The sequence below is a fragment of the Bacillus rossius genome, chromosome 1 (genome assembly GCF_032445375.1).
Source record: "Bacillus rossius redtenbacheri isolate Brsri chromosome 1, Brsri_v3, whole genome shotgun sequence".
In the NCBI taxonomy this organism is placed as follows: Eukaryota; Metazoa; Arthropoda; class Insecta; order Phasmatodea; family Bacillidae; genus Bacillus; species Bacillus rossius.
The window spans coordinates 268,072,357-268,099,513 of record NC_086330.1 but is presented as its reverse complement, the minus strand read 5'-3'; the positions used below and the strand labels follow the sequence as shown (position 1 = coordinate 268,099,513).

The 27,157-nt window shown below is 37.2% G+C and overlaps 1 protein-coding gene across 8 annotated transcripts in view; it reads left to right on the top strand.

Moving 5' to 3' along the window:
* Positions 1 to 27,157, top strand: part of LOC134527581 (rotatin) — a 179,353-nt gene that overhangs the window by 13,866 nt on the left and 138,330 nt on the right. For all 8 annotated transcript variants that reach the window (XR_010074223.1, XM_063360391.1, XM_063360387.1 and 5 more), the window contains exons 3-6: positions 7,935 to 8,212; positions 13,808 to 14,033; positions 17,115 to 17,255; positions 24,503 to 24,749. Coding sequence is in view for 7 of the 8 variants with exons in the window: in XM_063360391.1 (XP_063216461.1) it covers positions 7,935 to 8,212; positions 13,808 to 14,033; positions 17,115 to 17,255; positions 24,503 to 24,749 (892 nt within the window). In the remaining variant the exon portion in view is untranslated. The remainder of the gene's footprint in view (positions 1 to 7,934; positions 8,213 to 13,807; positions 14,034 to 17,114; positions 17,256 to 24,502; positions 24,750 to 27,157) is intronic.

Genomic DNA, 27,157 nt, shown 5'->3' with positions numbered 1-27,157 from the left:
AGATTTATAAAGAAAAATGCTTACCTGACTTATATTTCAGAAATTGCAAGATATGAAAGATATATACATCATATAGTAGACCTTTTAAACGTGTCTTTTTTTTATTCTGCATGCTGGAAAATTTATGAAATTTTACGATGATGCAAGATTATTTTTTTAAATAACACATTTTTTATGTGCAAATTATTTATTTTTTATTACTATTTATTAACATTTGTGACATGCCCACCAACAGTTAAATAACTTGTTTGGTAGACACAACATATAAACAAAGAAACATCAATTATATAATGACAATTACAAAAATGTAAAAAACAACATATATACTATATACAACATACAAAACAAAGAGTGGTTTATAATATGCAAAATAATATAAGAACAAATAGAATAATTGTAGAAATTAAATATGGAAAATTAATAATGAAAGGTAGTAGAATAATTAACAAATAAATTCTTTATCTAACTTATCTATCTAATGAGATCATTGCTATTAAGAAGAGTACCAAACATATATTTTAGGCCAGTATTTAACTGGGAAACTCTGATACCAGTATTATCAAGTAAATATTTACAGTGTAGCTTTGAACTATAACAGTTATATACAATAAGTATGCTTTACGATCAAAAAGGGTATCTAATTTAGGAAGCTGATAGTGCATAAGACTTAAAATTTTTAAATATTTCCTTTGAATGGATTTTATTTTTTTACTGGCAGAATTATCCTAATTACTTAGCAATATTCTAATTTGGATCTGACTAATGCTAGGTAAAGGATTAGAATATAATAAATATTTGAAGCATAGGATGTTTTGTAATGCATGGAGATGAAAAAAAAATCAGTAGAGTCCAATAAGATACCAAGATCTTTTATACTAGAGGATATTTTTATGTGAGAGTTGTCAAGTCCATATGTATGACTAATTGGTTGGCGTTGCAGTGAAGGAGATAAGTGTTGAATCAGCCTTATTAAGAAAAACAAGATTATGTTTGCACCATATTTCAATTGCAGTAATATCATTATTTGCTGATGACCTTAAGATTTATAGGGAGATCAATTCTTTAAATAATTACTATCTTCAAAGTGATATTACTGCAATTGAAAAATGGTGCAAACATAATCTTGTTTTTCTTAATATTATATATATATATATATATATATATATATATATATATATATATATATATATATACACATACATACATATATATATAACATAATCGAGGTTCTTAACCATTTTACAGGTCTATTATTTGCTGCTGATCTTAAGATTTATAGGGAGATAAATTTTTTAAATAATTGTTATCTTCAAAGTGATATTACTGCAATTGAAAAATGGTGCAAACATAATCTTGTTTTTTTAATAATAATATATCTATATATATATATGAGAGAGAGAGAGAGAGAAAGAAAGAGAGAAAGAGAGAGAGAGAGAAAGAGAGAGAAAGAGAGAGAGAAAGAGAGAGAAAGAGAGAGAAAGAGAGAGAGAGAGAGAGAAAGAGAAAGAGAGAGAGAAAGAGAGAGAGAGAGAAAGAAAGAAAGAGAGAGAGAGAGAAAAAGAGAAAACCAATTTATGTAAATTTCATTCAAGCCAAAGTTTGATGATTTGACAAGTAGAATAGAAGGGTACACATTGTTTGCCCTACAGGCGTTTGCCCTAAACGTAGGGCAAATGCCTTTAGGGCAAACGACTTTAGGGCAAACGCCGGCAAGCACTTATGTTTTGAATTAACGAAACCACACCGACTTTTAGGGCAGACGCCTGTAGGGCAAATGCCTGTAGGGCAAACGACTGTCGAAAAACTTCTTTTAGGGCAAACGCCTTTAGGGCAAATGCCGGAGCTTGGTCCGAATGGGGTTATCAAACATTTTGTGCAAACGCCTTTAGGGTAAATGCCTGTAGGGCAAACACCTATAGGGCAAATGCCTTTAGGGCAAACGCCTGTAGGGCAAATGCCTTTAGGGCAAACGCCTGTAGGGCAAATGACTTTAGGGTCAACGAAGTTAAGATTATTTTAGTTAATGTAGGTTTTTTTCAATTATGTATCGATTCAAACAGTGTTCTTGTAGTTTATATTTCCTCCGCAGGTGGCAGTACCTCAATAAATGTTTTCCATCTAAATGCAAAGTTAACAGAACCGTCGCAAGATGGCACTTATGTAAGCCTATATCGAGGTTTGGTGGGAATTCATGTGGTATGAACTTCCTAGATTCACCAACAGATGGTTCCCTGCGCTAAGTTCAATGTTATCGAATATTTTTTCTGTAAAATATTTCGAAACATTAGGTGATGTAAGGTCTTCGACCAAAAATAATCGTTTAATAAAAAAACTGTATTGCCGATTTAACAAAAGTATCGCTGGAAAAAGGTTTAACTTTTTTCCCGGTTCTTTGCTTATTTCAATTTCAGCTGTCAGACGCGCATTACGTTATGATTACTTAAAATATTACGAGCAAATTGGTAAATAATGCGAATACTAGCTGTTAAACATTTTCTTAATTAGCATAATAGTAATAATGCGGTTAAACTCCTACATATTGTTCATACTATTTTATTCTGGAATGTATACACAACATACAGCTGAAGTACACAATGAAGAAGTATTCCAGTTCGTTTTGTTCTGGGTTTTCCATAATTTGCATTTAGTTTGTAATGTTTGTGTTAGATCACTTTGACGTTCAGTTATAAGAGTTGGCCGTTAATAGTCATTGGTTGGCATGATTCTTAAAATAGGCTATATCCGTAATATAATATATATTAAAATATATCCATAATATTTCCCATATTTCCATAGTGTATTCCACTTATATTCCCAAAATAAAATAATGAAGATACGTAATGGTATTTCTCAATAATAATAATGTGACTTTAGCCCACCGAACACAGAACGACTTTCCTTGCGGGATTGTATGCATATTTGTTTGTTCCACAATATTCATTCCTTCTTCCAAAGTGACTTGCAGTGATGCGATGTAATGTTCACACTTACTTAATAGTTAATTTTTTTTAACGGAATCTGGAAAGGTGGAATAGTTACGGACAGGTAAGTGTCCAATTATACCTGTCCGTTGGACAGTCCAGTTAAATCCTTAAAATCTATCCCTGTATGAGATTGTTTCTATTTGTTTTTCCTGTAAAAATTTTCTAGGGCCATAACAAAAAAAAAATTAATTAACCATATCCATCGTTCGAATCATGATTTATGATAATCAGTTCCTACAATAATCCCATAGACAAAATAACTTTCCGTTTTCCCCGAATTTAACAATTTTCCGGGCAACTTTTCCAACTTTTGTCTTTATAAAAACCTTCCTCTGAAATCAATGAATATTAAAAAAAAAATAGCTTTATTGGTCCAGCCATTCTCAAATTTTACGCTTAGCGACACATTTAGCGATACGTTTTGATAAATATAAATAAAATGCAACTAAAACTTTTTTTGTTCCCTAATGGTAAAATTGTGGTTGTCAGTATTCGTATTCATTACCTTAATACAAAATTCGCCCCTGTTTACCCCCTTAGGCATTGAGTTCTGCCAAATAGTCGAATTAGTGGTTGACAGTATTCGTAGGCTATGTTTATTATTGGTACCCAGAATTATATAATACTTATGCTTGATTAAATTCATAGTTATAATTAACCTTCTTAAAACATATTTAACCGTTATTCAACCCCTTACGGGCGAAATTCTGCAATATAGTATGATTGTGGTTAGTAGTCTTCGTATTTTGATAATTGGTTTCCAATACATTTTCATTATCGTAATCTAATAAGTTTCGTATATATATAATTAATTACCTTAAAATCAAATTCACCCCTTTTTAACCCCTTAGCGATTGCATTTCGCTAAATGATTATATTTTGATTAGTAGTGTTTAAGTCTTTATTATTACTAACATTTCTTTTCTTAATGCTTAATTATCTTATATATAACCCTTTTTCACAGCTTATGACTTGAATTCCACCAAGTGGAAAAATTGTGTTTGGTAGAATTAGTATGTTTATTATTGGTAGTCAATATCTTTTTTTTATAATAGATTATTTTCAGAGATAAAACTTTTATTTTAAAACCATATATAGGTACCCTTTTCACCTATTTAGGGGTTGAAATTTGCAAAATGATAAAATTTTCGTTGGTAGTTTGTGAATGTTTATTACTAGTACCCATGGTATTATACTGCGCGTTATTAGATTCTGAGATATAATTTCTCAATTTTCAAACCATATCTATCCCTTTTTCACCCATTGGGGGTTGAATTTCGAAAAATGATGATTTTATTGTTTATAGTTTTTGTGTGTTTATTATTGGTTCCCATTATCTTTTGTAAAACTTTATTAAATTCAAAGATATTATTATAATCATGAACACAATTTTCACCCCTTTTTAACCGCTTAGGGGTTGAATGTAGTATTTAAAAATTGCGATTATTAGTTCAAGTAAGTTACGTTTATTATTGGTACCAAATATCTTTCATTTTGTTACATTAAATTTGGATATTTAATTGTTAATCTTAAAACCATATTTACCTTTTTTTCACCCCTTTAGAGGTGGAATTCCGCAATTTCATATAGCATAGTATATACGATATCCGAAGACCTTTGTTTTAAAAAAAATATCAAAATTCCACCAGTAGTTTTCAATTGATGCCGGAACATAAATACAGACAAATAGACAAACAGAAAAAAATTTTAAAAACTATATTTTCCAGTTCACAATAATGTAAATAGGCGTTTAATAGTTGTTTCGTCAGTACCTTTGTATAGACTTTTCATCTCGAAAATAGATAATCTATAGATTTGGTAGCCGAGGTAATTTCCCATGTTAGAAGAGGTAAACAAGCTGTGTAACCTGACAACACAAAACAAATATAAATAAATAATATTGATACTTGAAAAGAAAAATTAAACAAAATTACTTAGTTATGTATTAATTGTGAAGCATACGTAATTAATAATAAAAATAAGAAAAATATAATAAGTAATTACTTACACATATAGCGCCTATGTAAATTGTCAAAATGCATTAGTGGTGATGATGGTTAATGTGCGAATAATAAACTCAAACTCATTACATCATCAACCTCTCTGTTCAAAAATTATTTAATAAATACAATCCAGTCACTGAGATTGGCGCACCATCTGTTGTAAGTTTCAATTACCAGCTGCATTCTTAGACTTCAACGTTGGGAAAGCAAACCGTATGTGATGCCATCTAATTTGTAAATTTTGTACTTTGTACTCATTTGGAGAATGGTTCCAACTTTTGTCAACATGGACGACACACGTAAGGACATCTATCTTCGAAAATTTTCGTAGGGCAAACGCCTGTAGGGCAAACGACTGTAGGGCAAATGCCTTTAGGGAAAACGACTGTAGGGCAAACGCCGGCAAGCATTCATTTTCGAATTATTGAAAATTCGCAAACTTTTAGGGCAAATGTCTGTAGGGCAAACGCCTGTAGGGCAAACGACTGACGAAAAACTTCTTTTAGGGCAAATGCCGGAGCTTGGTCCGAATGTGATTATCAAACATTTTGTGCAAACGCCTTTAGGGCAAACGTCTGTAGGGCAAACGCCTGTAGGGCAAACGACTTTAGGATAAACGCCTTTAGGGCAAACGCTTTTAGGGCAAACGCCTGTTTGGAATGAGGAATGCGAGAATATGCTTCGAAAATGCGTTTAGGGCAAACGACTGTAGGGCAAACGACGCACTCCCGAATAGAATGATTAATAATGTCAAAGGCTTTCGCCATGTCAAAATAACTGGCATCTACCTCTGCCCTTTTGATAACTTTATTGTAAATTGGATTGATGAAAGTGAGTAAATTTGTGGTATTAGTCATACCAGTGCTGAAGGCATTTTGATTGCAAGATATTTTATTTTTTTAATTGAAAAATGAATTTGTTTGAAAATAATTTTTTCAAAAATTTTTGAAAGGCCATTTAGTAAAGAAATAGGCCTATAGTTTCTAACATTTAAATTATTGCCCTTTTTGTGTAATGGTATAACCTTGGCTATGTTCCATTTAGAAGGAAAAAACTTGAGTTTTTAAGCTTGTACTGAAGAGCTACTGTAGTAAAGGAATGGAGAGAGTTTTGAAGTTTGTACTGAAGAGATGCTGTAGTAGAGGAATTCAGAGATTTGAATAACCTTTCAAGATGAAATTTGGTATGCCGGCAGAGTCAGTTGACATGGTAGATTTTAAGATTTTATCCCTCAGAGGACCAGACTCTTAAGCTTCGGCCACACAGAAAGCTACGCTATGTTCGCGATGTTCGCTATGTTTGCTGCGCGAGGAGGCCACACAGAATAGTGTAATTTGCGATGTCGGCGAGGCGCATGCCGTGGGATTCGAGTGATGATTCCGACGAGGATGATATTCTGTTGGCTCTCACAGTATAAAAACGAAAAAAGAAATGGGTTCATGAAGTGAATCTCAAAAGAAATGAATTTGGTGAATTTCTTCATTTAATGAAGCAGTTGCGTGCGGACGAGGCCAAATTTATTGAATACTTTAGAAAAAATACAACTTAGTTTGATAGCATATCAATGCTAATCAAGAATAAAATTGAGAAGAAGAATTTAAATTACAGGAAAAGCATTGGAGCTGAAATTTAATTTGATCATTAACTGAATAACTAATAAATTGCAATTACACCTTAACCAGGTTTATTAACCTCTTTGGAAATCAATCCCAGGCATTATCACGCATGTCCTGCTTTCTATAATCTTCTATTGATTTATTCCATAAACATGGATATTTCTTACTTCTTCAATAAAATTTTCCGTTGACATTATACTAATAATGTAAACACTGAAGTGGGTACCTACAGCAAAATTCCGCGCGAAAATAGATGCTTTTGTTTATCTGCGCATGCGCGAAGTCAGCGACGTTTTAGAAAAATAGCTAAGAACCAAACACCTGGCGACGTCGCCAACATAGCGCACATAGCGAACATAGCAAACACAGTTTTGTGTGGCCAGTGGCACCTGAGATGCAGCTGGCTATAATGTGATCGCGTAGCGAACATCGCGAACATAGCGAGCATAGCGCTCTGTGTGGCCGTAGCTTTAGAGATGTAAGAAACAGGAATAGTTTCAAGACATACATTTGATTCAGTAGTGTGTGTATTATTGGTATAGATGGTACAAAAACACTGGAAAAATAATGTGCAAAAGCTTTAGATAGTAAAATAAGATCACTTCACCATTCACATTAAGGGAATGAGGTTCACAATGACCATTTTTCATAATTGCAACATACATATTTCCAAAATTTCTTAGGATTATTCTTGACATTATTATTTATTCTTTGAGAGCAACAAACTTTATCACGCTTGATAATATTTTTAACTATTTTTCTGTAAAAGGAAAAATAAGTATAATATTGAAAGTTATTTATTATTTTGTTTGTAAAGTTTATGAAAATTCATTTTTGAGTTGTAAATTGTTGGTTTGCTGGTAATACATTGCCAGCAGAGAAGAAAGTGCAACCAGCAGTGAAGAGAGTATGAACTGCACTTTGGTGATGATAGTGACTGATTGTTAATTTGTCACCTCCAAGTTTCACATTTAAAAAATACATTTGAAGAAATATTTCAGTAATTTTGAACTGTAACTCTAACTTGTAAACTAATTTATGTATAAATTATGTTTGAAGATGTGTAATCAAGTGACCATCATGTTCCCAAGTACATTGTAAGATGGTATATTTGGGATTTGCTACCAGCTGAGTTCACTTCAGAGCCAAAAATTGTTTGAGAAAATATAGGGTTCTGCAGAAAATATAAAATAAGAGTTATAATTTTTTATTTAACTTTTTGTCATTGTATCATTGTATTTTTGAGTGACATGATGTCTAATATTGTTGTGCATACTTGTACACACACTGCTCTTGCAGCATTGATTATGAATTTGTGTTCTGTAATGCAGGCAGACGAGGGAGGAGACTTGCTGATGCTTCTGAAAATGCCGGATGCGACAAAGTTGCTGGACAAGATTAAGGAGAAGATCAGTGACTCCAAGGGTCTGGGTCTTCTGGGTCAGATCTGCGAGATGACGTCGAGCTTCCGAGGTTCGGATGTCCCTCCAACGGGGTCCCGTGGCTCACCAGACCATGGAAGTGAAACGAGTGGAGTGGCGACCACTTTCGAGCTGTTTATTTGTGAAAATGAGGTTGACCAGATGACCGGAGTCTCTAAAGAGTCCAGGTGAACTTTTCAGTATATTTGGGTGCACTTTAAACATCCTTCAGTTCGGTACTTTCTGTAATCTGTCACTAACTGAGTCGCTCTGGTTCAGATTGTTTCGGGGTTGATTCAGGTATTTGTTTTTCTTGATGCAATATGTCAGAATACTTCTTGATTTTTTTTTTGTTGAGACCATGTCCGAAGAAATAAATGATGGGCCCAACATTTTGGCGTGCTATGTTACAGCCATTCTCTAGGCTAATGAACAACTGAAGGCATGGTCTTCTGGCAAGCATTTATATAGTTACATTCACAGCCAGGCTGTGATTGGTCCCTGCAAATGGCCTTGATAGTATGATGGTATGGCCAATGAGGATTCGGCTGAGTAAAGGGCTCAGTTTATCCAGTTACCTGGAATCAGTAACTATTGTCTCCCCATACAGAGATATGATCATTTCTCCAAACATAGTCTCAACCAAAAATTAAACCAAGTAGTAGTTTGAAAACTTTGGAGATGAAGGCCTACAGACAAGATGTTTTCAGAGTTTTCTTAAAACAGTTATGCTCATTTGTATTTCTTCTTGCTGTATGGAAGCTTGTTAAAGTTGTTTTAAATATCATTGTACACTAACTTCTCGTTAATGTTCCTGTTAAAATTAAAATTTTAGGCATTGATGTTCGACAGTTGAGCAGAATTGTTTATCAAGCATGGATGTGAACCTGAAAGTGCCATTTTAAGAGCCTTTACTGTACATTTGTTGTGGTTGCTTTTCATGTCCCACAATTGGTGTATTTTTTTCCTTGGACTTGACTTGGTTTCCCCCTGATTGTCATTCTCCCTTCGTACTCTCTTGCTTGTCTCGTAGTTTACCTTCCCAGCAAGGCTTCTTCTTGTGTCGTCATGTGGTGAGGACACGAAGCTGAAGGAAGAGGAATTTGGCGACCGTTACAAATAAGCCAACGCCCCTTCCTCCTTTGCCAAAGGGGTATAAATAGGCCTCTGCTAGCCCAGGTAGAGCAGAGTGAGGGAAGCTCTTAACTACGACCAACGTCCTGTCGCTTCCTCGAACATCACTGGAAGAACGTCACACTGCCTGACGACCGCCTGATCGCTTATCACCGAATTGGACTTAGCCTGAGAAACTTGGTAAGAGGACTTTTATTCTCGCTGAGCAAGTTCAGACTTAGCACCAGTGCTGCTGTGGGTCGTGTTGTTTTTGAAGAGAGACAGCACCGAGAAGAAACGAAAGTACTCTCTCAAGGTTCAATGAAGTAACTCGCCAACTGAGTTGGGTACTTGTGGAGCGAGTAATTAGCGCAAACTCACTCATCGGATTTATGACCTCTAGGTTGGTGTTGACTGGGCCTGAGGTTGGAAAACACTCGCCGTTGACTTGGGATAGAGTACTTGTCGAGCGAGTGGGAGAAACCGAGTTGCGTAACGAGTTGGTGAAACAAGGGCATAAATTATAGATTTCTGTGGGCGTGAGTGTGGTTGTGCATAAATACCTGACTTTGACTTAGCCAATGATATTGTGGTTTCACTGGGTGACCCTGACTTAATGTTTTCCAACTACTGTACAAAGAAATTGTGTGTCGATGTGTCTACCGATTGCTGATCCTCTACGAATAAGTGCTACAGGTTTGTTGCGTCAATGAGTTGCAGAACTAGGACTGTGGCCAGTGTTTCACTTAACAGCTGAAATCGTCATGGGGACCTCGGTTCATGCTAACTTCTGTGCCGCTTGCTGTGGAGAAAGGAGAGCGCAGGCATATCGACGAGACGACAGACTGGAACTCAGCACTGGACGGCCTTAGCCGAATTTTAAGGCTAGTGTTGCTGTCATTTTGACCCACGTGGTCGAGGGGGTGTTTATCATTGTGGTTACACGCCACAAGTAATCCACACATATTTTCTATAATCACCCCGTGGTAATATTTAATTGAGAATTATATATGTATAAATTCATCTTGTATATTGTATTTTAGAATAACATAATTTTTTTTTAAGAAGGAAGCTCTGGTTACCTTGGCAATAGTAGAATACTTGCGCAGTTGTTTTGTTTTACAGTAACTCAAGGCTTTGGGTGTAATAATGATCTTCAATATCTGAACTGTGGAGCAAGTAATTGTAATTGTATTGTTGATAGACAAGCAGCTCCAGCAGAATCTTTTTTTTACTAGTGTTTAGTTTGTTTGGCTATTTCAAAATGAGATGATTGTATTTGTCCTTGTTTGTTAATAGCCCCATGTTGCCTGCGAGCAACTGAGTCAATAAGTATGCTTATGTTCTCAAGAGCACATGAATGGTCATTCAGGTTGATTGATAACTTGTTTCTTAACAAAGTTTTGTTAATAAATATTTTTGCATCTCTCACAACACAGTTTTTTGTATTTGCTCTAATTAACTGCCTTGTTTCACTTCTTGGGGGGCAACACATTGATGCATAACCTCTGGTGTTATTAACAATGTATAAGCACTTAATCAGCACCCAGGGGTCCCTACGGTCTCTATAGTCTTGGAGACTCCGTTGTCAGGCAATCAGTGGACCTGCCTAGTCAGGGGTGTATTTACGGTAGTGAGGCAGGATTATAAGTATGGCGCGCAGGTTCTTCTAGCACGGTATCGTTCATAAGGGCAAAGCTGTGGACTGGCATGTGTCTTCTCATCGTGCATAGCATAGAGCAACTATGAAATTTGAAGGGCGACTATGACATTAGATGGCAGAGAAATGAAAATAAAGGTGTATTGCAAGTTCCTTGAGGGCTTTCAAGAATCTATTTGGGAGTTTCAAGCCTAAAAGCTATTCTGAAAAAAAAAGTGTTTTAGCCATTTCCACTTTTCTAAAAATTAAAAGAAATTCAGAATCAAAACTATTCATCTATCCTCAGCAAATCCTTAAATTCTTTTGTAAACAGACACCACTCAATAACTTGAGCAGTTTTTAAATTGCATGGTTTTTTTCTGAAGCTCTTCACACTGTATGTATTCCCCGGTATATATACAGGATCCTTCAACAGCAAGGGGCAGTAAAAATATCCGGAGGCCATTGTATATACTAATCTTCTTATTCCCTTGGTTTTTAATCTTGTTTTGGTTTGGTCATAGAACATTAGTAGTACACAAAAATTACCAAATTATCAGGCAAATTACAGCTCAGATAAAAAGCATTAAATAATTAATAAAAAATTTGGCAAGAATGTGTCAAATTTGGTGGTTTGGTATTTGTGTGATGGCCTGGCGCCCAAGACTGGTGGGCCAAAATGGTCATGGTCTTTCTGCACATGACCACAATATAAGAAACCCTAACTTTAAAATTGGCATGTCATTTGGTTTAATGTTTTGAGTGGTTAATTTTTCACCCACAAATGTTTACTTGTTTATACAACTCTTTTGGAAGAATGTACAGTGTTAAAATGTTTGCATGGAACTGAAAAATTCCAAAACCATTCATTGTGACTATACACACTATAATCATACTGTGATTTGTACCAACATCCAGTCAATTTGACAGTGTGTTGGTAAAGTATTTTCCTGTAATGTTAAAGTATGTAATTGTAATTTTTTCAAATGTTGGCCTTTTGAATGGGTTTGTACCTATATTATTAATATTTTTCAACTATGCTCATTAGGTTCTAGTTTTTAATTTTTATTATTAAATAATAATTTATAGTTGAAGAGACCATTAATGTATTAAACTATATATATTTTTTAAAAATTAATAAAGTGCTATTTACAAAAAGAAATAAAATAAAAATTACTCTTAATGTACTTCTAGTGGGATAGTTTTTTTAGGTATGGATCCAAAGTTCAAAACATATTTTAATCCTTTTGAAAAAGCTGGAGTGGATTTTTGCTCAAACAACAATAAATACTTTATGTAAAATGCACTTTTATTGACAAAATAATATAATTTTATGGTAGTTAAAAATTAAACCAAAAAATTTGGATTCAATGTATAATAAGTATAATTTTTTAAGGCTATAATAGTTACATCTTTGAACAGGAACTTAATTGCCAAATGTATGAGCAACATACTGGCATATTTTATACCAATGTAAGTAATATTAAAGTGTAAAAAAATCTTTTTTTATATATTTTACCTGCAACTAATCTCACCACCATTTTACCTTACGTACATTAAAAATAATGTATTCAAGTAAGAAACAATGTTAGTAACAATGTAAATTGAAAAATAATTGTTTTGAAAGGGAAAGATAAATATGTATGTATTTCACAGGTTGTCTTTCTGTGTAGCAAATATAATTTGTGAATTTTACTTAACCTCTTCATGTCTTTTCATAATCACACAAAAGATTATTTTCCATGGCTTCTTACAGTCAGTTTCAAGAATAATTTTTGTATATTAAAATGTTTTTCAGTAGATAGATGTCGTAAGAATGAAATTACACCACATTAGAGGCAATAAGCATAAACTAAGCTGTGCCCTACCAACTTGTGTGCAGCAATGCCTTTTGAGCGTGTCTCGTGTGTTTCCCATCAACTCTAGTAGTATTACGTGTGGAAACTGAGGGATATGTGTTAGACGCTTGCAAGAAACAGTCTACTGCCATGTCATCTGTACTAGCAAGGTCAAGATAGAAGCAAGAGTAGAACAAAGAAGTACATTGCACCGTGATGTTGCGTGCGGACCTTCCTTCTAGGCGGGCTATGGGACGAGTAGTGATACCAGAATCGCTCTTAATCACCATGACTGTGGTTTTAAAAAAAAATTTCTTTTCAATTTTTTAACCCACTGGGGCATTTTAGGTAATCTGTACAACTAATCATTAGTTAGCAAAAAAATATTCTCAATAATTCCCATTATGTTTCTTTCATTTTTGAGAGGGTTTCAAACATCTGAACCCCCAAAATAACTGAACCAGGAGCTGCTCAGTTGGTGCCAGACTACAGAATGTGCTGGACCAAAGAATACTTAATTGAAGAGCATCTACTGTTATAAAAACTCTACTCATACTAAAACATGTCGGCACTTAAACATTTTCTTAACTCAAGGTGTTTCGGAAGTTTCATTCAATATTAGCACATTTTCTTGACTGAATTACATTCAATATTTTACAATATTTATTGACTTTCGTGACCTCTTCACAAATTGTTGGTATTTCAGTCATTTTCATTCACCTCTTAACAAATTTGTGGCTTTTGTGACCTTTTTATAAATTCTTGATTTTGTGTGACTTATATGACTGCTTCAAAAATTCATAACATGTGAGTGACTTCCATAACCTGTGCACAAATTCTTGACTTTATGTGATCTTTGCAATGTCTTTAGAATTTGTGAATTTGGTGACATCTTGTCAGATTCTTGACATTTTTAGTGAATACCGATCTGTTGACAAGTTGTTGACTTTTTAGTGACTCATATGTCATCCAAAAATTTTGACATTTTGTGACTTTTGTTACTTCATCACAAATTCTTTGGTTCTTGGCTTAGTGAATTATGTGAGTGTTTCGCAAACTCTTTTTATTCATGAGTGACTCTTCTGACCTCTTAATAGCTGCTTAGTTTTTTAGTGACTCGTGACAACCAGTAGCAAAAGGGCTCACAAACAAGCGCATGCTCCTGGAGAGTGATGTGATTGTTTTTGTGGCAGCGATGTACGTCGGACGGGGGGCAGCGTGCCACCGGACCAGCTGCGGGCAAGCCTCCCACGCCCCGCGCTGCAGTGGCAGCCGCTCTGTCCCACGGACAGGCATGTGCTGGCTGCGACGGAGGAGAGCCTCGCGCGAGCGCCTGCCCCGGCGTGCCGGTTCCTCCGCGACGTCATGCTGCAGGACTTCCCTGCCGAGGTGTTCCTGCAGCGGCCACGCACTGTGCAGGTCAGCATGTCACCACTCACCACCTCCGGCTAGCTCAGAGTGGAACATACAGGTTGCAGGTCACAAAGTTCGATGTATTACCTGTTTTATTTATTTATGTAAAAATCACACTATATTCCGTACAACAGAGCACACAAAAAAAACTGTACATCTATAAAAGAATAAAACACGAGCCATTGCCCGGCCACGGCCTGCTTGGCCCGCCGCCCGAACAACGACCGCTCGGCCCGGTGCTCGGACAATGACTGAATTTTACAGCCTTCCTTCCCTTTGTGCGGGCAGTGTCCTGGGCTCGCTGACGTAATTGTCAGCCAATCACGGCGCATAGCAACAGAAGCTCCCACGAAATGCTTACTTCTGTTCCCATGATGAAGCAATTTTCTCTCTCTCTCTCACACTCCCGTGACCGTGACTCACACGCCTAGTGTGTGAAACAAAGCCTCGGTCACGGAAATAACGAAGGAAAATCATGTCAGCATGTCTTCCCACACAAAGAAGCCAGCAAAAAAATACTTGAAATATAAATTTATGAATTTTAAAAATAAAAACAATAAACCCGGTGAAATTCGTTCACAATAACTTCGAAAAAGGAAAAAAAAACTTTACATCACTTGAAAACCTAACCTGAAATTTGACAACAAAAAAATTGGTTGTCTGTAAAGTCGGTTTACGGACGATAGTTTAACGTGACGTCATAACAAAACATTAATGAAATGATTGCATAGTTTTATGAATAAAATTGAATCATTTTTTATTGAATTATCACTATTTTGTATGGATATAAAGAAGGAGTGAAATGAAATCTACAATTTAATTGATAAATTTACTTTATTTACTTTATTTCTCGCACTCATTAATTCAAATATGTTTATTACTTCAATCTCAAAAATAATTTTCAACAAGCAAGTTGACACAATTCTACAGTCATGGCATGACAAACACTTTATTAAGATACAGTCGTATGCTTCTCTTCTTCAAAAACAAATTCCATGAACACATGACCTACCTTAGGTTTCAAACCATATCTCCCCTTTCAGCAGCAACACATATCTTAACATTAATGAGGGGTGGGAGCGACCAAGGTGACCAAAGAGAAGGGATGCACCCTTGCAAAAAAAAAGTGTCGGACTCCATGCATTGTGAGAGTTTAATTGTTTTTATGAATGGCTGGATTGGCTATGAGGAGTGTTCACTAATGTGTAGATCCAAGATTTATGGTTCTATACTTTAACCCAGTGGTTCCCAAACTTTTTCAGCTGGCGACCCACCTTTCCTTATAGGAATACCTCCACGGTCTATCGGCCCATGGTGGAGTAAAAAGCCTTATTTGTATCGTATCCCTTCCTTATGTATATATAATTTTCCATAAAATATTTCAACTATATATGCATATATATATGCTTTTTTTTAAGATACCGATTGATTATTGATAAACAATTTGTGTTATGATTTGAAAATGGTTGACAAAATTTAAGCACTGTGTAGCAAAACAGTTATTTATTTAACAATAGACAGGTATGTGTTTGCACACAATTCGAATTGTCTCGATTTTTGTTATCTTTTCTGATGGTTTATTCTATGGTTTCTGATTGTTTTAGGATCGAATCGCGACCCACTGTTTGGGAACCGCTGCTTTAACCAATTTTGCTGTGAAATATTATAGATTTTTTATTGTTTATATTTTAATGAATGTTTTAGGTATATGTCACTAGTATCGTGCATATACATAACTATATATCTAATTACTAAAACAGTAAAATTTATCACATTTTTGTATTAAAAAACAAACAATGTTATTGAACTATTAAGCCTACTTATCGAAACTTTGTACAACTCATGGCTATGGTTATTTTTGCATGTATAAAATAAGTTCTTATAGATAATACTGAGTATTTCTTGAGAAAATTGGCACATAATTTTATATTTTAACAGTTTTTATTCAAGCATAATAGCCTATGTATTAGCAGTAAAAAAAAATTGATTGATTGCTTAGTTAAATTTCTATCTGGTGCTGATGTAGCTTCAAATTGAAATTTTTCCTTTTGTTATCATCTTATCATTTTAATACTATTACATGAATCAAAATCAATTTTCCATGTCAAAAATTAAAATCCCATGTTTTACTATAGGCCCTTAGCAACATCATGGTGTTTACTTACTTAAAACTGGACTCACAATGATCCATCGCATTTGTCCGTCACCTGCCCGTCAGCCTTCTGTCCGTCCGTCTCCATCCGTCCGTCCGTCAACAAGCCGAGCGATTCAAAATCATCCACACATCTGGCAAATATTTTTTTTTTTCATTTTAATGCTGCAACAGTCCAAAAATCTTAAATACTGGTGAAAGTTGATCTTGTATAGGTATATTATACTGACGATCATGAAAGTAAAGCACTTAATAAATAATTAAATTCAATTTTTTTTGTTCTGATATTTATTAAAATATTTTATGTTGTTAAAATATGTTTAAATGTATGTTAATAACATTTAATGGAAGCAGCTAATCAAATATATATACATATACATAAAAATCTTACAAGATAGTAAAGGTCGCCGGAAACAGGTATCCTGCTAACATTTTGGGGGTTTTCTCATCCGTCCATCCGTCAAAAGTTCAAGCTTGGTAAAGTTTTGATGGGCGAACGGATTGAGTTTTTCGGGCCCTCTGACTGGCTGCAGATCACGTGATTGATGAACATGCGGGTGACGGACAGAAGAGACGGATGATTGTGAGTCCAACTTAACTTAAAATGTTTCTATAAAAAAATTTAATTTTTTTTTACTTTTTCAATATACAAACTTATAATTTTTCAATGTACAAACTTATAAAAAAAACACACACTAGAAACTTTTAAATAAAAGCTGAAACTAAAGATTTGTGAATTTAATTTGATATTTGGCCTAGGATTTTGGTTTTAGGTATGTGCTGTATTGATTACATTTTTAAGTTATGTCAGTTTTATCAGTCTTCATCATATAATAATCTGGTGTCTACTAATGTGTTTTACCAAGCTTTCATTAAACATCATTTGATCATTTATCATTGCCAGTTTTGACTGACAGAGTTTTCACATTTTGCAGTTGCTCCTGAAATTGCTGGAACCAGGGAGCGACAGGTCCCTGCACTCGTCTGTGTTGAAATGTTTGTACGATCTGACAGTCAAGCTACGAGTCAGAGTTGAGTTCTCTAATGACCCGTGTGTCCACAGTTTGAAGCAAGAAGTAAGTCCCTGCTCTTAATCACTGAGTAGAGACAAGATTTTATGTTTTGGCCAGTTTCGTTTATAAAACGGGAGATTTTTTATAAACTGTGTTTATTCATAAATATAGCATCATTTTCAACAAATACGACAATTACTCATTCAACGATACTTACAACTTTACCAAAACATTGTCATTTGACTTTTATAATATATTTGGTTTTAAGCATGTCAAACTACTTAGAACAATGCAAATAAATCAGCAAGTATATGTGTGTTTGAAAAATGTACCAATTCGTTATGTAAAAATTAGTTATTAATAAAAGTTGCAATATAAAAAAAAGTTTTTTCCAATTAATTTAGTACATACATTTTGGTACTAATTCCATACTGGTTAATTTACATTCATTGAATTAAATATATTGAAAGATTTTGTTTTTGTATCTGAGTTGAATTTTGATTAAATATGCTAATTAATTTAATTATTTTTGTTGCATTTCAATGCTAAATGGTGTAATTACCTGACTTGCTGTTGTATGGTGTATTGACATGCTTCTCGGTGTTGTTTCTGTTTTATTGTAATTCATCATATAATTTTTTTTCCCTATCAATAAGTAATGGGTTGAAAACCAATTATATTGAATCAAAATCTTAAATTTGAATCACAACGAGTACCTTAATTCTACCCCTCTAAATCAAATCTAGGTCTCAATGGTCATAAATAAAATTTTATTCAATATATGAAAGAACCTTTCACTATGGTGTTCAAACACTTAACCCTTTAAATGAATCAATAAACTTAAACTACATAATTGTCGTTGCGGGGGCTTTTCGGATAGACTGAAACTGCGTAACTTGGGCGCCACCACGTGTATGGGCACGTGGACCCGGCCGTAGACTCCTGGCTCAGGGCCGTGACGTGACCCGTGTGGGGACTAGGCTCGACTCCCCCTTTGTGCAGTAGCACTAGTGGGCTCTTAAGGTGTCCCACACGCCTCGGGACTCAGAAGATTCCGCACGCGGCTGCTCAATGAAACTTGCAGAAGTCTAGGGAAAGCTCTTTATTGATGTCGAGCAGCACAAGGAAATAAAATGTTACATAAGTAATTACGTGTAAAGAGTTATTCACTGATACACTGAAATAACATGGCAACAGGAATATTACCCCGGCTTAAAGGCTGACCAGGTCACCTCGTGGCCTGGCCTCGAAAGTTCGTTATGTATTAAGAAATAAAATATCCAACTGGATTTAAATAATTATGTTAAAGAGCCATCCTCCCGAGGTAGACCTCGAGGAAAAGAAAAATTAAGAAATAATTACGGAGCGACGGATGTTATCAGATCAGTGAAACTAAAATATTGAAGTCGACGAGGCGCGCACAGGCCTTCTACCCCGGGCGGCGAACGAAAGCTGACTAACGAGGCCAGGGCATCATGGCCGCCGGGAAGCGTTAAGTTCCCGTTATGTTACCAGGTATCCACCTGGTAACATATTAACATGAAAAACCCTCTTAAACATTAAGCAAAAACTGACCACAGTGATTTATCATTACCAAACTTAACTTATTTTTAATTTATTCGTTAAAGTTCAAAAAAGTAGTTGCGGGTAGTTCCGGGGTTGCCCGCCTGGGGCGCTGCACTGTCCTTACTAACTACAACTTAAAATATAAACACTTAGGAATTATAAAAAAATTAAAATAAAAGGTTTACATTACAATTACTTATTATTTTAATTACGTTTTTACGGGAACGTGGCACTGAAGCTACTGCCTCTTGCAGGGCCAAGGCTCACATGCACACACACCTGCACACGGGGCGGGAGGTTTGAAATAGAGGGTGGTGATGGGAGGAGAAGAGTGGTGACGGCGTGAGGCACATCGGGCTTAGGGAGGGCGTAGCCCCGGTCGACGTCAGTTGCCCCCCCCCCTCCTCTCCCCTCCCCTGAAGGAGCCCGATGTGACGATTCTACGACGTCCAGCGTGTTGCAGCATCGGGGCGGCGCTGCGGCCCGCAGCGGTCGTAGGAAGTAGCGTGGTGCGGGGGTGGGGGCCTCCCAAGGTCTATAGAAGGGGAGGTTAGCCGATGGGGGTGTGGCCTGTCACGGCGGGGAACTGTGACGTCACAGTAGGACCGTAGCGCAGCCTGACTAGCAGCTTGCAGGCGGTATGCCTGTCGCTCGAAAACAGAACTCACAATTACAACACCAAAGTCTCAAAATGAACGAAACTTATACCATTTAAAGTATGTATCTATCACAGAGATTCTTACGGTGTAAATGTAATTGATGTACTTCGCGAATTTAGTTTTTTGACGTGATGTCTAATAAATCTATGAACGCCGGCTGCACGCACAAAAAAGTGTCCCATTACGCACATTGTCCCGTTACGCTGTGTCCCATTACACTCATTGTACGCTTGCGCCGCATATATCTCTCTTCCACTCAATTGGAACAACCATCGATTTGACTTTTTCGAGGCACATTAAACTTGAAACACTCCCATTCGTTTCCTACTGTTCCTATCATCGTCCTATCCTTAACAGAATAACACAGATTGGAAGAAGTTAAATAGCAAATATGTAAAAAATTTTAGTTAAAATAATCTCTTCGTTAAAGTAATAAACATATTTGAATTAATGAGTGCAAATAAAAGTAAATTTATCAATTAAATTGTAGATTTCATTTCACTTCTTTGTATCCATACAAAATAGTGATAATTCAATTTTCTTCATAAAAGTATGCAATCATTTCATCAATGTTTTGTTATGACGTCACGTTAAACTATCGTCCGTAAACCGACTTTACATACAACCAATTTTTTTTAAATAGATAAACACGAATAGGTACATTAAAAAAATTACCTCAACGTGATATTTTTCTATCTGTTTATGTTATAATACCATTTAGATTGTGTGAACATTTATGTTACACAATATGAAAATGATGGTATTTATATCATGTTTCATATAATTATGTAAAAATGGTATTATCATGTGTATGCCATATTTTATTTCATTCTCATTAAACTACACAAAGAAAAATAAATTACATCGAAAATAAATAAGAGGAAGTCACAAGTTAAATATACTAAATATTTAATCAAACTTTCGTCCAGTTGCAATTTACGTAATATTCTGCACGCCTTTTGGATTTCTGAAGCATCGCAAATTTTCATTTCATTATCTCAAAATTTTCTACCATAGACAAAAAACAATATAAATACAACAATGTTATTTATAATGTAAACATTCAAATTTTATGAATAACAGAAAATGTTACTAAAGGAATAAATTTATCTATAGAAGTGTCACAGTATGAACTTTCCTGCATTTGAGGCCGTACATATCACCGAAAGGACTTTTACTAAATTAATAATAAATTTATGAATTGCATATGCATTCCCACACAGTTTGAAGTGGAAAACTTAATTATCATTGGTCGAAAAGTGCACTAACTTGAACTACAAATGTAACACTGCAAAAAGATAAATTCATAGTCTATAACACAATATAATAAACGTCGGTACTACGAACAAAACACGTGGCGAACATTGTTTCCCGTGCTTCAAGAGACTGCGAGCGAGCTAAGGGTCCTACTGTCACGTAGAACCCCCACCCCGAGTGAAAATGCTTGCTGGTTGCCATGGGCAACGGCTAACCTCCCCTTCTACAGACCTACAGACCTTGGGGGCCTCCGTCTGTTTACGTCGTTTGACATAACGGGCAAACAATGTTTACATGATGGCGGGCGAGCAATTTTTTTTCTCGAGAGTTGATAGGGGTTCGTTGGCCAGCCGAAGATGGAGCAGGCCTTGTTTTTGGGTTGATCGTCGCTTTTTGGGAAATAAAAATTTAAGGGCGCTCTGAGAAAGTGGGAGGAGTTCTTCATGACTAGGAGCTGAAGAGATTTCAGTCGCACTCCGGTGCATGCTTTTAATTTTTTAAATATACAGTAGAATCCCGCCGATGTGACCTCCCTCTGATGCGTCCATTCCGTTTATACGACCGTTTTTTGAGGAACCGTGAAAAATTTGAGCGGAGAAAGTCGAAAATTTGAGTAAAATCGGCTGAAAAACAAGTCTGTTACACTTTGTTGGGCGCTATGGGTTCACATTTATCTTGGCGAGCGCTGTACTGTAAGCAGGCAGGTATACAAAAGATGGCTAAAAATAGATAACACCCCTCTAGACTGCCCACGCTACCCAATACCGGTAAACTGAGCACGGGTCACTTGATAGCATCTTTGAATATATATACTGTATAGAAGTCGCCAGCCCAGGTTAAAATTTCTAATACGGTTTTGAGGTAGTTGGTTAATTCACCGCCGTAATCGCCACCATCTCTAGGGCATCGACTTGTGGTGGTCCCTAGCGGACAAATGTCGAACTCTTCAAACACCCCTTCCCCCTCCTGTGGAACGACGTTGAGCTGCAGTGAATGATGGATGAGGGGTGCGGGGAATGACAGCGGGCGACAGCGCTGCGCTCTAACGTGTAAATAACAACTAAGACGATACAGGGCGTTACGGCAGCGCACTGCAGCGGCGAAGTTCCCAAGCTGCTCATCATACGCTTCTGAAAGACGTAGAGTAAATCCTATCCACTCGCGACTTCTATACAGTATATATATTCAAAGATAGCATCTACGCGCGCATGTATTGCCGTCCCGGTCCCGTGCCGACGTATTAGGTGCTTCAAGTGTGCGTGAGAGATAAGATAAAGAAGGTGAAGAGGGCGAGACCTGCCAGCCAATATATTTGTGGGAGTGGGAGACAGAGATAAAAGAGAGCGAGCCCTGCAGCAAGTGGAAGTGGTGAAGGTCGACATTTACCGTCCCACTCTCGCTAACTAACGATGCTGCTGGTCGCCAGTCCCCATCCCCCCCCCCCCCTCCTTTTCTCTTTCTCTCTTTCTCTCTCTCTCTCTCTCTCTCTCACTCACGGACACACACACACGCACGCTTACCCTACTTCTCGCATTCCTGCACGTCAGCCGGAAGGACCAGAGCGATTAGCGCCGCCAGACCACCCGTTGTGTCAGGGGATGCAACCTTTCAAACGCCACACTAATCCAGCCCGCAAGAGACATAATGAACCTTTAATAAAAAGTTATCATTTCAATACTAAATCGTCTGATTTTTCTATACAAAGAGGGCGAAAATGGACATGCTGCACTGTGTTGAACTTTTTTTTTTCTCTGCAACGGGAGCTCCAATATTGCTTTCTAGGGTATCATTTTTTTCGGGAGACATCATGCTATTTAAATACTGTAATATGAATTTAAAAGTTGTCTTTTTTACACCATAGACATGAAATCTATGCGAACAAAGGCGATTTTTTATGTTTTTTTTTTAGGATGGGGGGGGGGGGGGGGGGGGAACTGGCCCGATCTCTAATGCGACCATTTCGTTTATAAGTCCGTTTTTCCGGGAACCGTGAGGGGTCGCATCAGCGGGATTCTACTGTAGTTTGATAGTCTGAATGCAGTCTACAGGGGCCAGTTTTTCATTGTGTACGTACCTTTTTTAGTTGGTCTGGCCGGCATACTTAGTTAACATAACTGACATTTACTTATTTCACTATTTAAGTGTTCTGTTTTTTCTTTTTTAATTGTTTTCAGTAGGCTTTATGTACTCAAAGAAATTCTCTTTCATTTTGGTAACAGGAGTTAATGGTCAAGATAAAAGTATCCATTTAAAATTATTTTTACTATAGTAACTGTTTTTTTTATCTGGCGAAGTTATTTGTTTTTATGTATCTAAGTCTTCTGCAGTTTGACCTTCAGCCCTTGTATTTAATTTTTTTATGAGGTATGTGCGTGTCAGGCATTTCTAAAGCCGTTTTTGTTTTGAGACATTGTTTATTTGTTCCTCACTGTTTTGAGTTTTAATTGATCTTTATTGTGACAGTGTAATTGCATGCCTTTGAGTTAACATTAATATCTTTGCAGGATTTGTTTTACATTTCGTTTGTCAGTATTTTGATAGTAATAGCAGTATCTCTTTTTGTGATGTCAGCATAAATGTTTAATCTCGAGTTTTATCGAGCAGCTGCCCATATGTGCTGTTTGTCATGTTTTTAAGTTTTTTTTATAACTCTAACCAAGGTTTTAAAGAGGAAATGTAAATTTTTGTAATTTTTTGTACTCACCTGAGTTTAAATATCTCTTTATATCTTAAGGATTTGTGTCATTGGTAAGTGTTAATGTAATTTTATTTCCTCGTATTGGTGAGTTGAAACCATGTATGTTTAAAAAGTTGCCGGCATACTTCTAAAGCTGCTGGCCCTGCCTGGAAGCTTCGGCTATGGGTAGTTAGGGCAATCCAGTGTTTCTCTACATAACACTACACACTTCTACTCGCATCCCTTGACCATTTGTTTTGTAAGTGGATCTACTTGTTGAGTAATGTTTTTTTTTTTCCCCAACATGATAGGAATGGTAGAGGCAATTTTATTTGGTTTTTGCTGAGGCTTCAGCATACTTGTGCTAGTCTATTACAGTTGTGTGGTACAGTAATGAACATTAATTTAAGGCTTCAGGGAGTCTAGTTAAGGACCAGGCTATCAGCCCAGTCATTCAGACTATTAATGTTAAGAGGTTTTATTACAGAGTTTTGAATTATATATTGTGGTTTTCATGGAGTAGATTGGTGGCCTGACAATATTGTTAGTTTTTATTCTTGAAATCTTTGGAATTGTCCTTAAAGTCCTTGAAAATGCAACCTAACTACAGAAAACTTTTGATTAACTGTCACTCATTTAACCATCATTTTCTTTTATCCATAATCTTCTAAAAAAATGTTTATGATCCAACAAACAGACATGTTTAAAATTGTTCACTGATTACTTTTACACCCGTCTGTATTTAGTTGGAAGTGACAGTACTGGGTGATGGCAGAAGTGTCTAATCTTCTGTGTACCACAGACTCATCTTTAACCAGTTGCTATTGTTTTTACATACTTACTACTATTATAATATGTATTAAAGTTTATGTTGATTATTTAAAAAAAAAATGAAATATAATATCAAAATGTATGTATTATTTACTTTTAAAGGATTTTATTTTATTTATGCCCTAAGCTCATATGACATCACATTACTATAAATATATACTAAGACATTTCTGTTATTCATCTGCTAGGTTTTCCGGCACAACCCTGTAGATTTGAACGGTAATGGTTAATCAAAGTTTCAAAGTTTGACTAGGTATACTTATAAAAACCTTGCTTCACTTGAGTGCAGGTATGTAGTATCTGTGTGTGGCCCACGGCAGCTGGACCAGAGCAGCTTGACTCCCGGGAGCGGGTCAGCCCGGTCCTCGGCCAGCTGTGGCGAGGGCGGCCCCACGGCAGGGCAGTACCTGCAGGGCTGCGACCTGGGGTGGGCGTCACCACGGCGTGCGCCGGGCGGCGACCACGAGGACGAGCTGCTGCTACGACTGCGGCAGCTCGGGCTGCCCCAGTTCTGCCTGCTGGCACTCGAGGCTGCCATACTGCTTGTGCCCACCTCTGGCTCTGGGGGTGAGTTGACAGTTCGGGGAGGAGTTGAGTGTAAGAAGGCTACTCGAAGGGTGATTAGGCTGCTCAGGGAGGAGTTGGGTGTGAGACGGCTGCTTGGAGGTGATTCGGCTTTTCTGGGGGTGAGTAGACTTCTTTGGAGTGAGTCGGCTTCTTTGGAGGTGAGTCTGATGCTCTGGGGGTAAGTACAGCTCGGGGAGGGGTTGGGTGTGAGACGGCTGATATGGTAGTGAGTGGCTATTCTAGGAGGAAGTTAGCTGCTCTGGGGATGCTCTGGCTCCTTGGGTCAGTAGATGGCTTTAGAAGGGGTGGTGTAAAACATTTACCTTAGGGGTAAGATGACTGATCTGGCTCTTGGGGTGAGTAGACAGCTCAGGGAGGGATTGGGTTTAAGCTGGTTGCTCTGAGGATGAATTGGCTACCCTAGGGGCTGAGTTGGCTGCTCTGGTGGTGATTCGCCTTCTCTGGGTTTAATTTGTAGCTCTGAGGATTAGTCGGCTGGTCCAGGAGGGAGTCAACAGGTCTGAGGTTTAGTTGGCTGCTCTGGGGGTGAGTCAGGTGCTCTGGGGGTGAGTAGTCTGCTCTGGGGGTGAGCCGGCTGCTCTTGGGTTAGTCGGCTGCTCTGGGGGTTAGTCGGCTGCTCTGGGGGTGAGTCGTGCTGCTCTGGGGGTGAGTCAGGTGCTCTGGGGGGGGGGGGAGTCGGCTGCTCTGGGAGTAAACCAGCTCATTTGAGGTTGAGTGGGATGGTCGAGGGGGAGTGGGCTTGTCCTGGGGTGAGTCAGCTGCTGTGGGGGTGAGTCTGTTGTTCTGGGGGTGAGTGGTCTGATTAGGGGGTGCATCAGCTTGTTACTCCGGGGGTGAGTCGGTTGGTGGGGGGGTGAGTCGTTTGCTCCAGGGGTGAGTCGACTTCTCTTCTCTGGGGGTGAGTCGGCTGGCCCATTGTTAGTAGTTATTGGAGGGGGTGTTAAGTATGATGCTCAATATGGTGAGCGAATATTAGTTAATCTATACTATTATAAAACTGTATCTGTTTGTTTGTTTGTTCGAGTATCACGCAAAAACTACTGGATATATTTTAATGAAACTTTTTTGTGTTTCAAAGCCTATGATTAGACTTAAAAACTTGTACATATTTTATCTCTCTAGTACACGAGAGCAGCCTGAAAGAAATGAATGATTAGGTTGTGTTGAAACAAACATGGTGTCAAAGATATTTAAAAGGTTCTATAAAGAATTATGAACAAGGCAATATCTTTTTAACACACATTTGTTAGTTTTACTTGTAACTAACTATGTAATCAAATCTTGAAAGTTGATTTTAACCTACTTTGAACTGTCGTATTGATTGGAAACTCAGATGACAATACAATACTTTTATGACTTTAAACTGAAGAAAGGTGAGAGGGTCATAAGGGCAGAAAACTACTACGTACTTTCGAGCTGTGGGCAAATACCTTTACTTTCGAGGTATGTGTAATAACCATGCTTTTTGTGTGTCTATGAGGCCAGGGTATGGGAAATTTGCCTGTGGTTGACTGCCTCCCACCCCCATCAAGAGTTCAACCAAAAATTTCAAGCATTTCAAAAATAGATTCTCTTTCGATTTGGAGTATTTCTTATCCAAGAGCCAAGGCACGGTGTAAAATGTGCCCGGGGTTTGATTCTCCCCACTTCCTCTGTGAGAGGTCATTTGCCCCTGATTTGTTGAAAGTCAGAAAAATATAAGTACGTTGATTTTGATATGCTCCCGAGATCTTTGGGCACTTAGGATAGGGTCTTGGTTGGGGTGGCGGTGGGGGACCGCCGTTCAATTACCCATGAAATTTTCGGAACTCTGACAAATTATTTTTTGGTGCACTTAGAGGTGTATTATGAAGTCGGACAACCTCCTTCCCTCCCCCTCTCTTTCAGTTGGATGGGTCTTAGCCCTTTTCAGCAAAATGCTCATTTTCTCAAAACAAAAAAAAAACAAAGTGTTTACTGGGTCACTCTTCAAGTCTAACATGATCTTTCGTTCACAGGACTATCAAAATTATTTTCGGTGACTGTGTTGTGTTGACTGTTGCTATACCCTCAACGAAGGTCTCATCCCTTTGTTGTAGAACCGATGACATACAATAATTTCATGAGTTGAGCTGTAGGATGGGGAGATGGTCAGAGGGGAAAAAAAACACTACTTTCAAGCTATGGACAATAATCATGCTTTTTGTTAATCCATGAAGCCGGACTGTGGTGGGAAATTTGCTCGACGTCAACTACCCACCCCCTCCCCCTGGTTGGTGATGGTGACAGTAAATGCCACAAAATTTCAAAAATTTCAAAAATCATTTTTCTTTTGATTTGGAGTGTTTCCGAGACATCAGGAACCTAATCCACGCCCCTCATGGGGAGGTTATTTGCTCCTTGATATT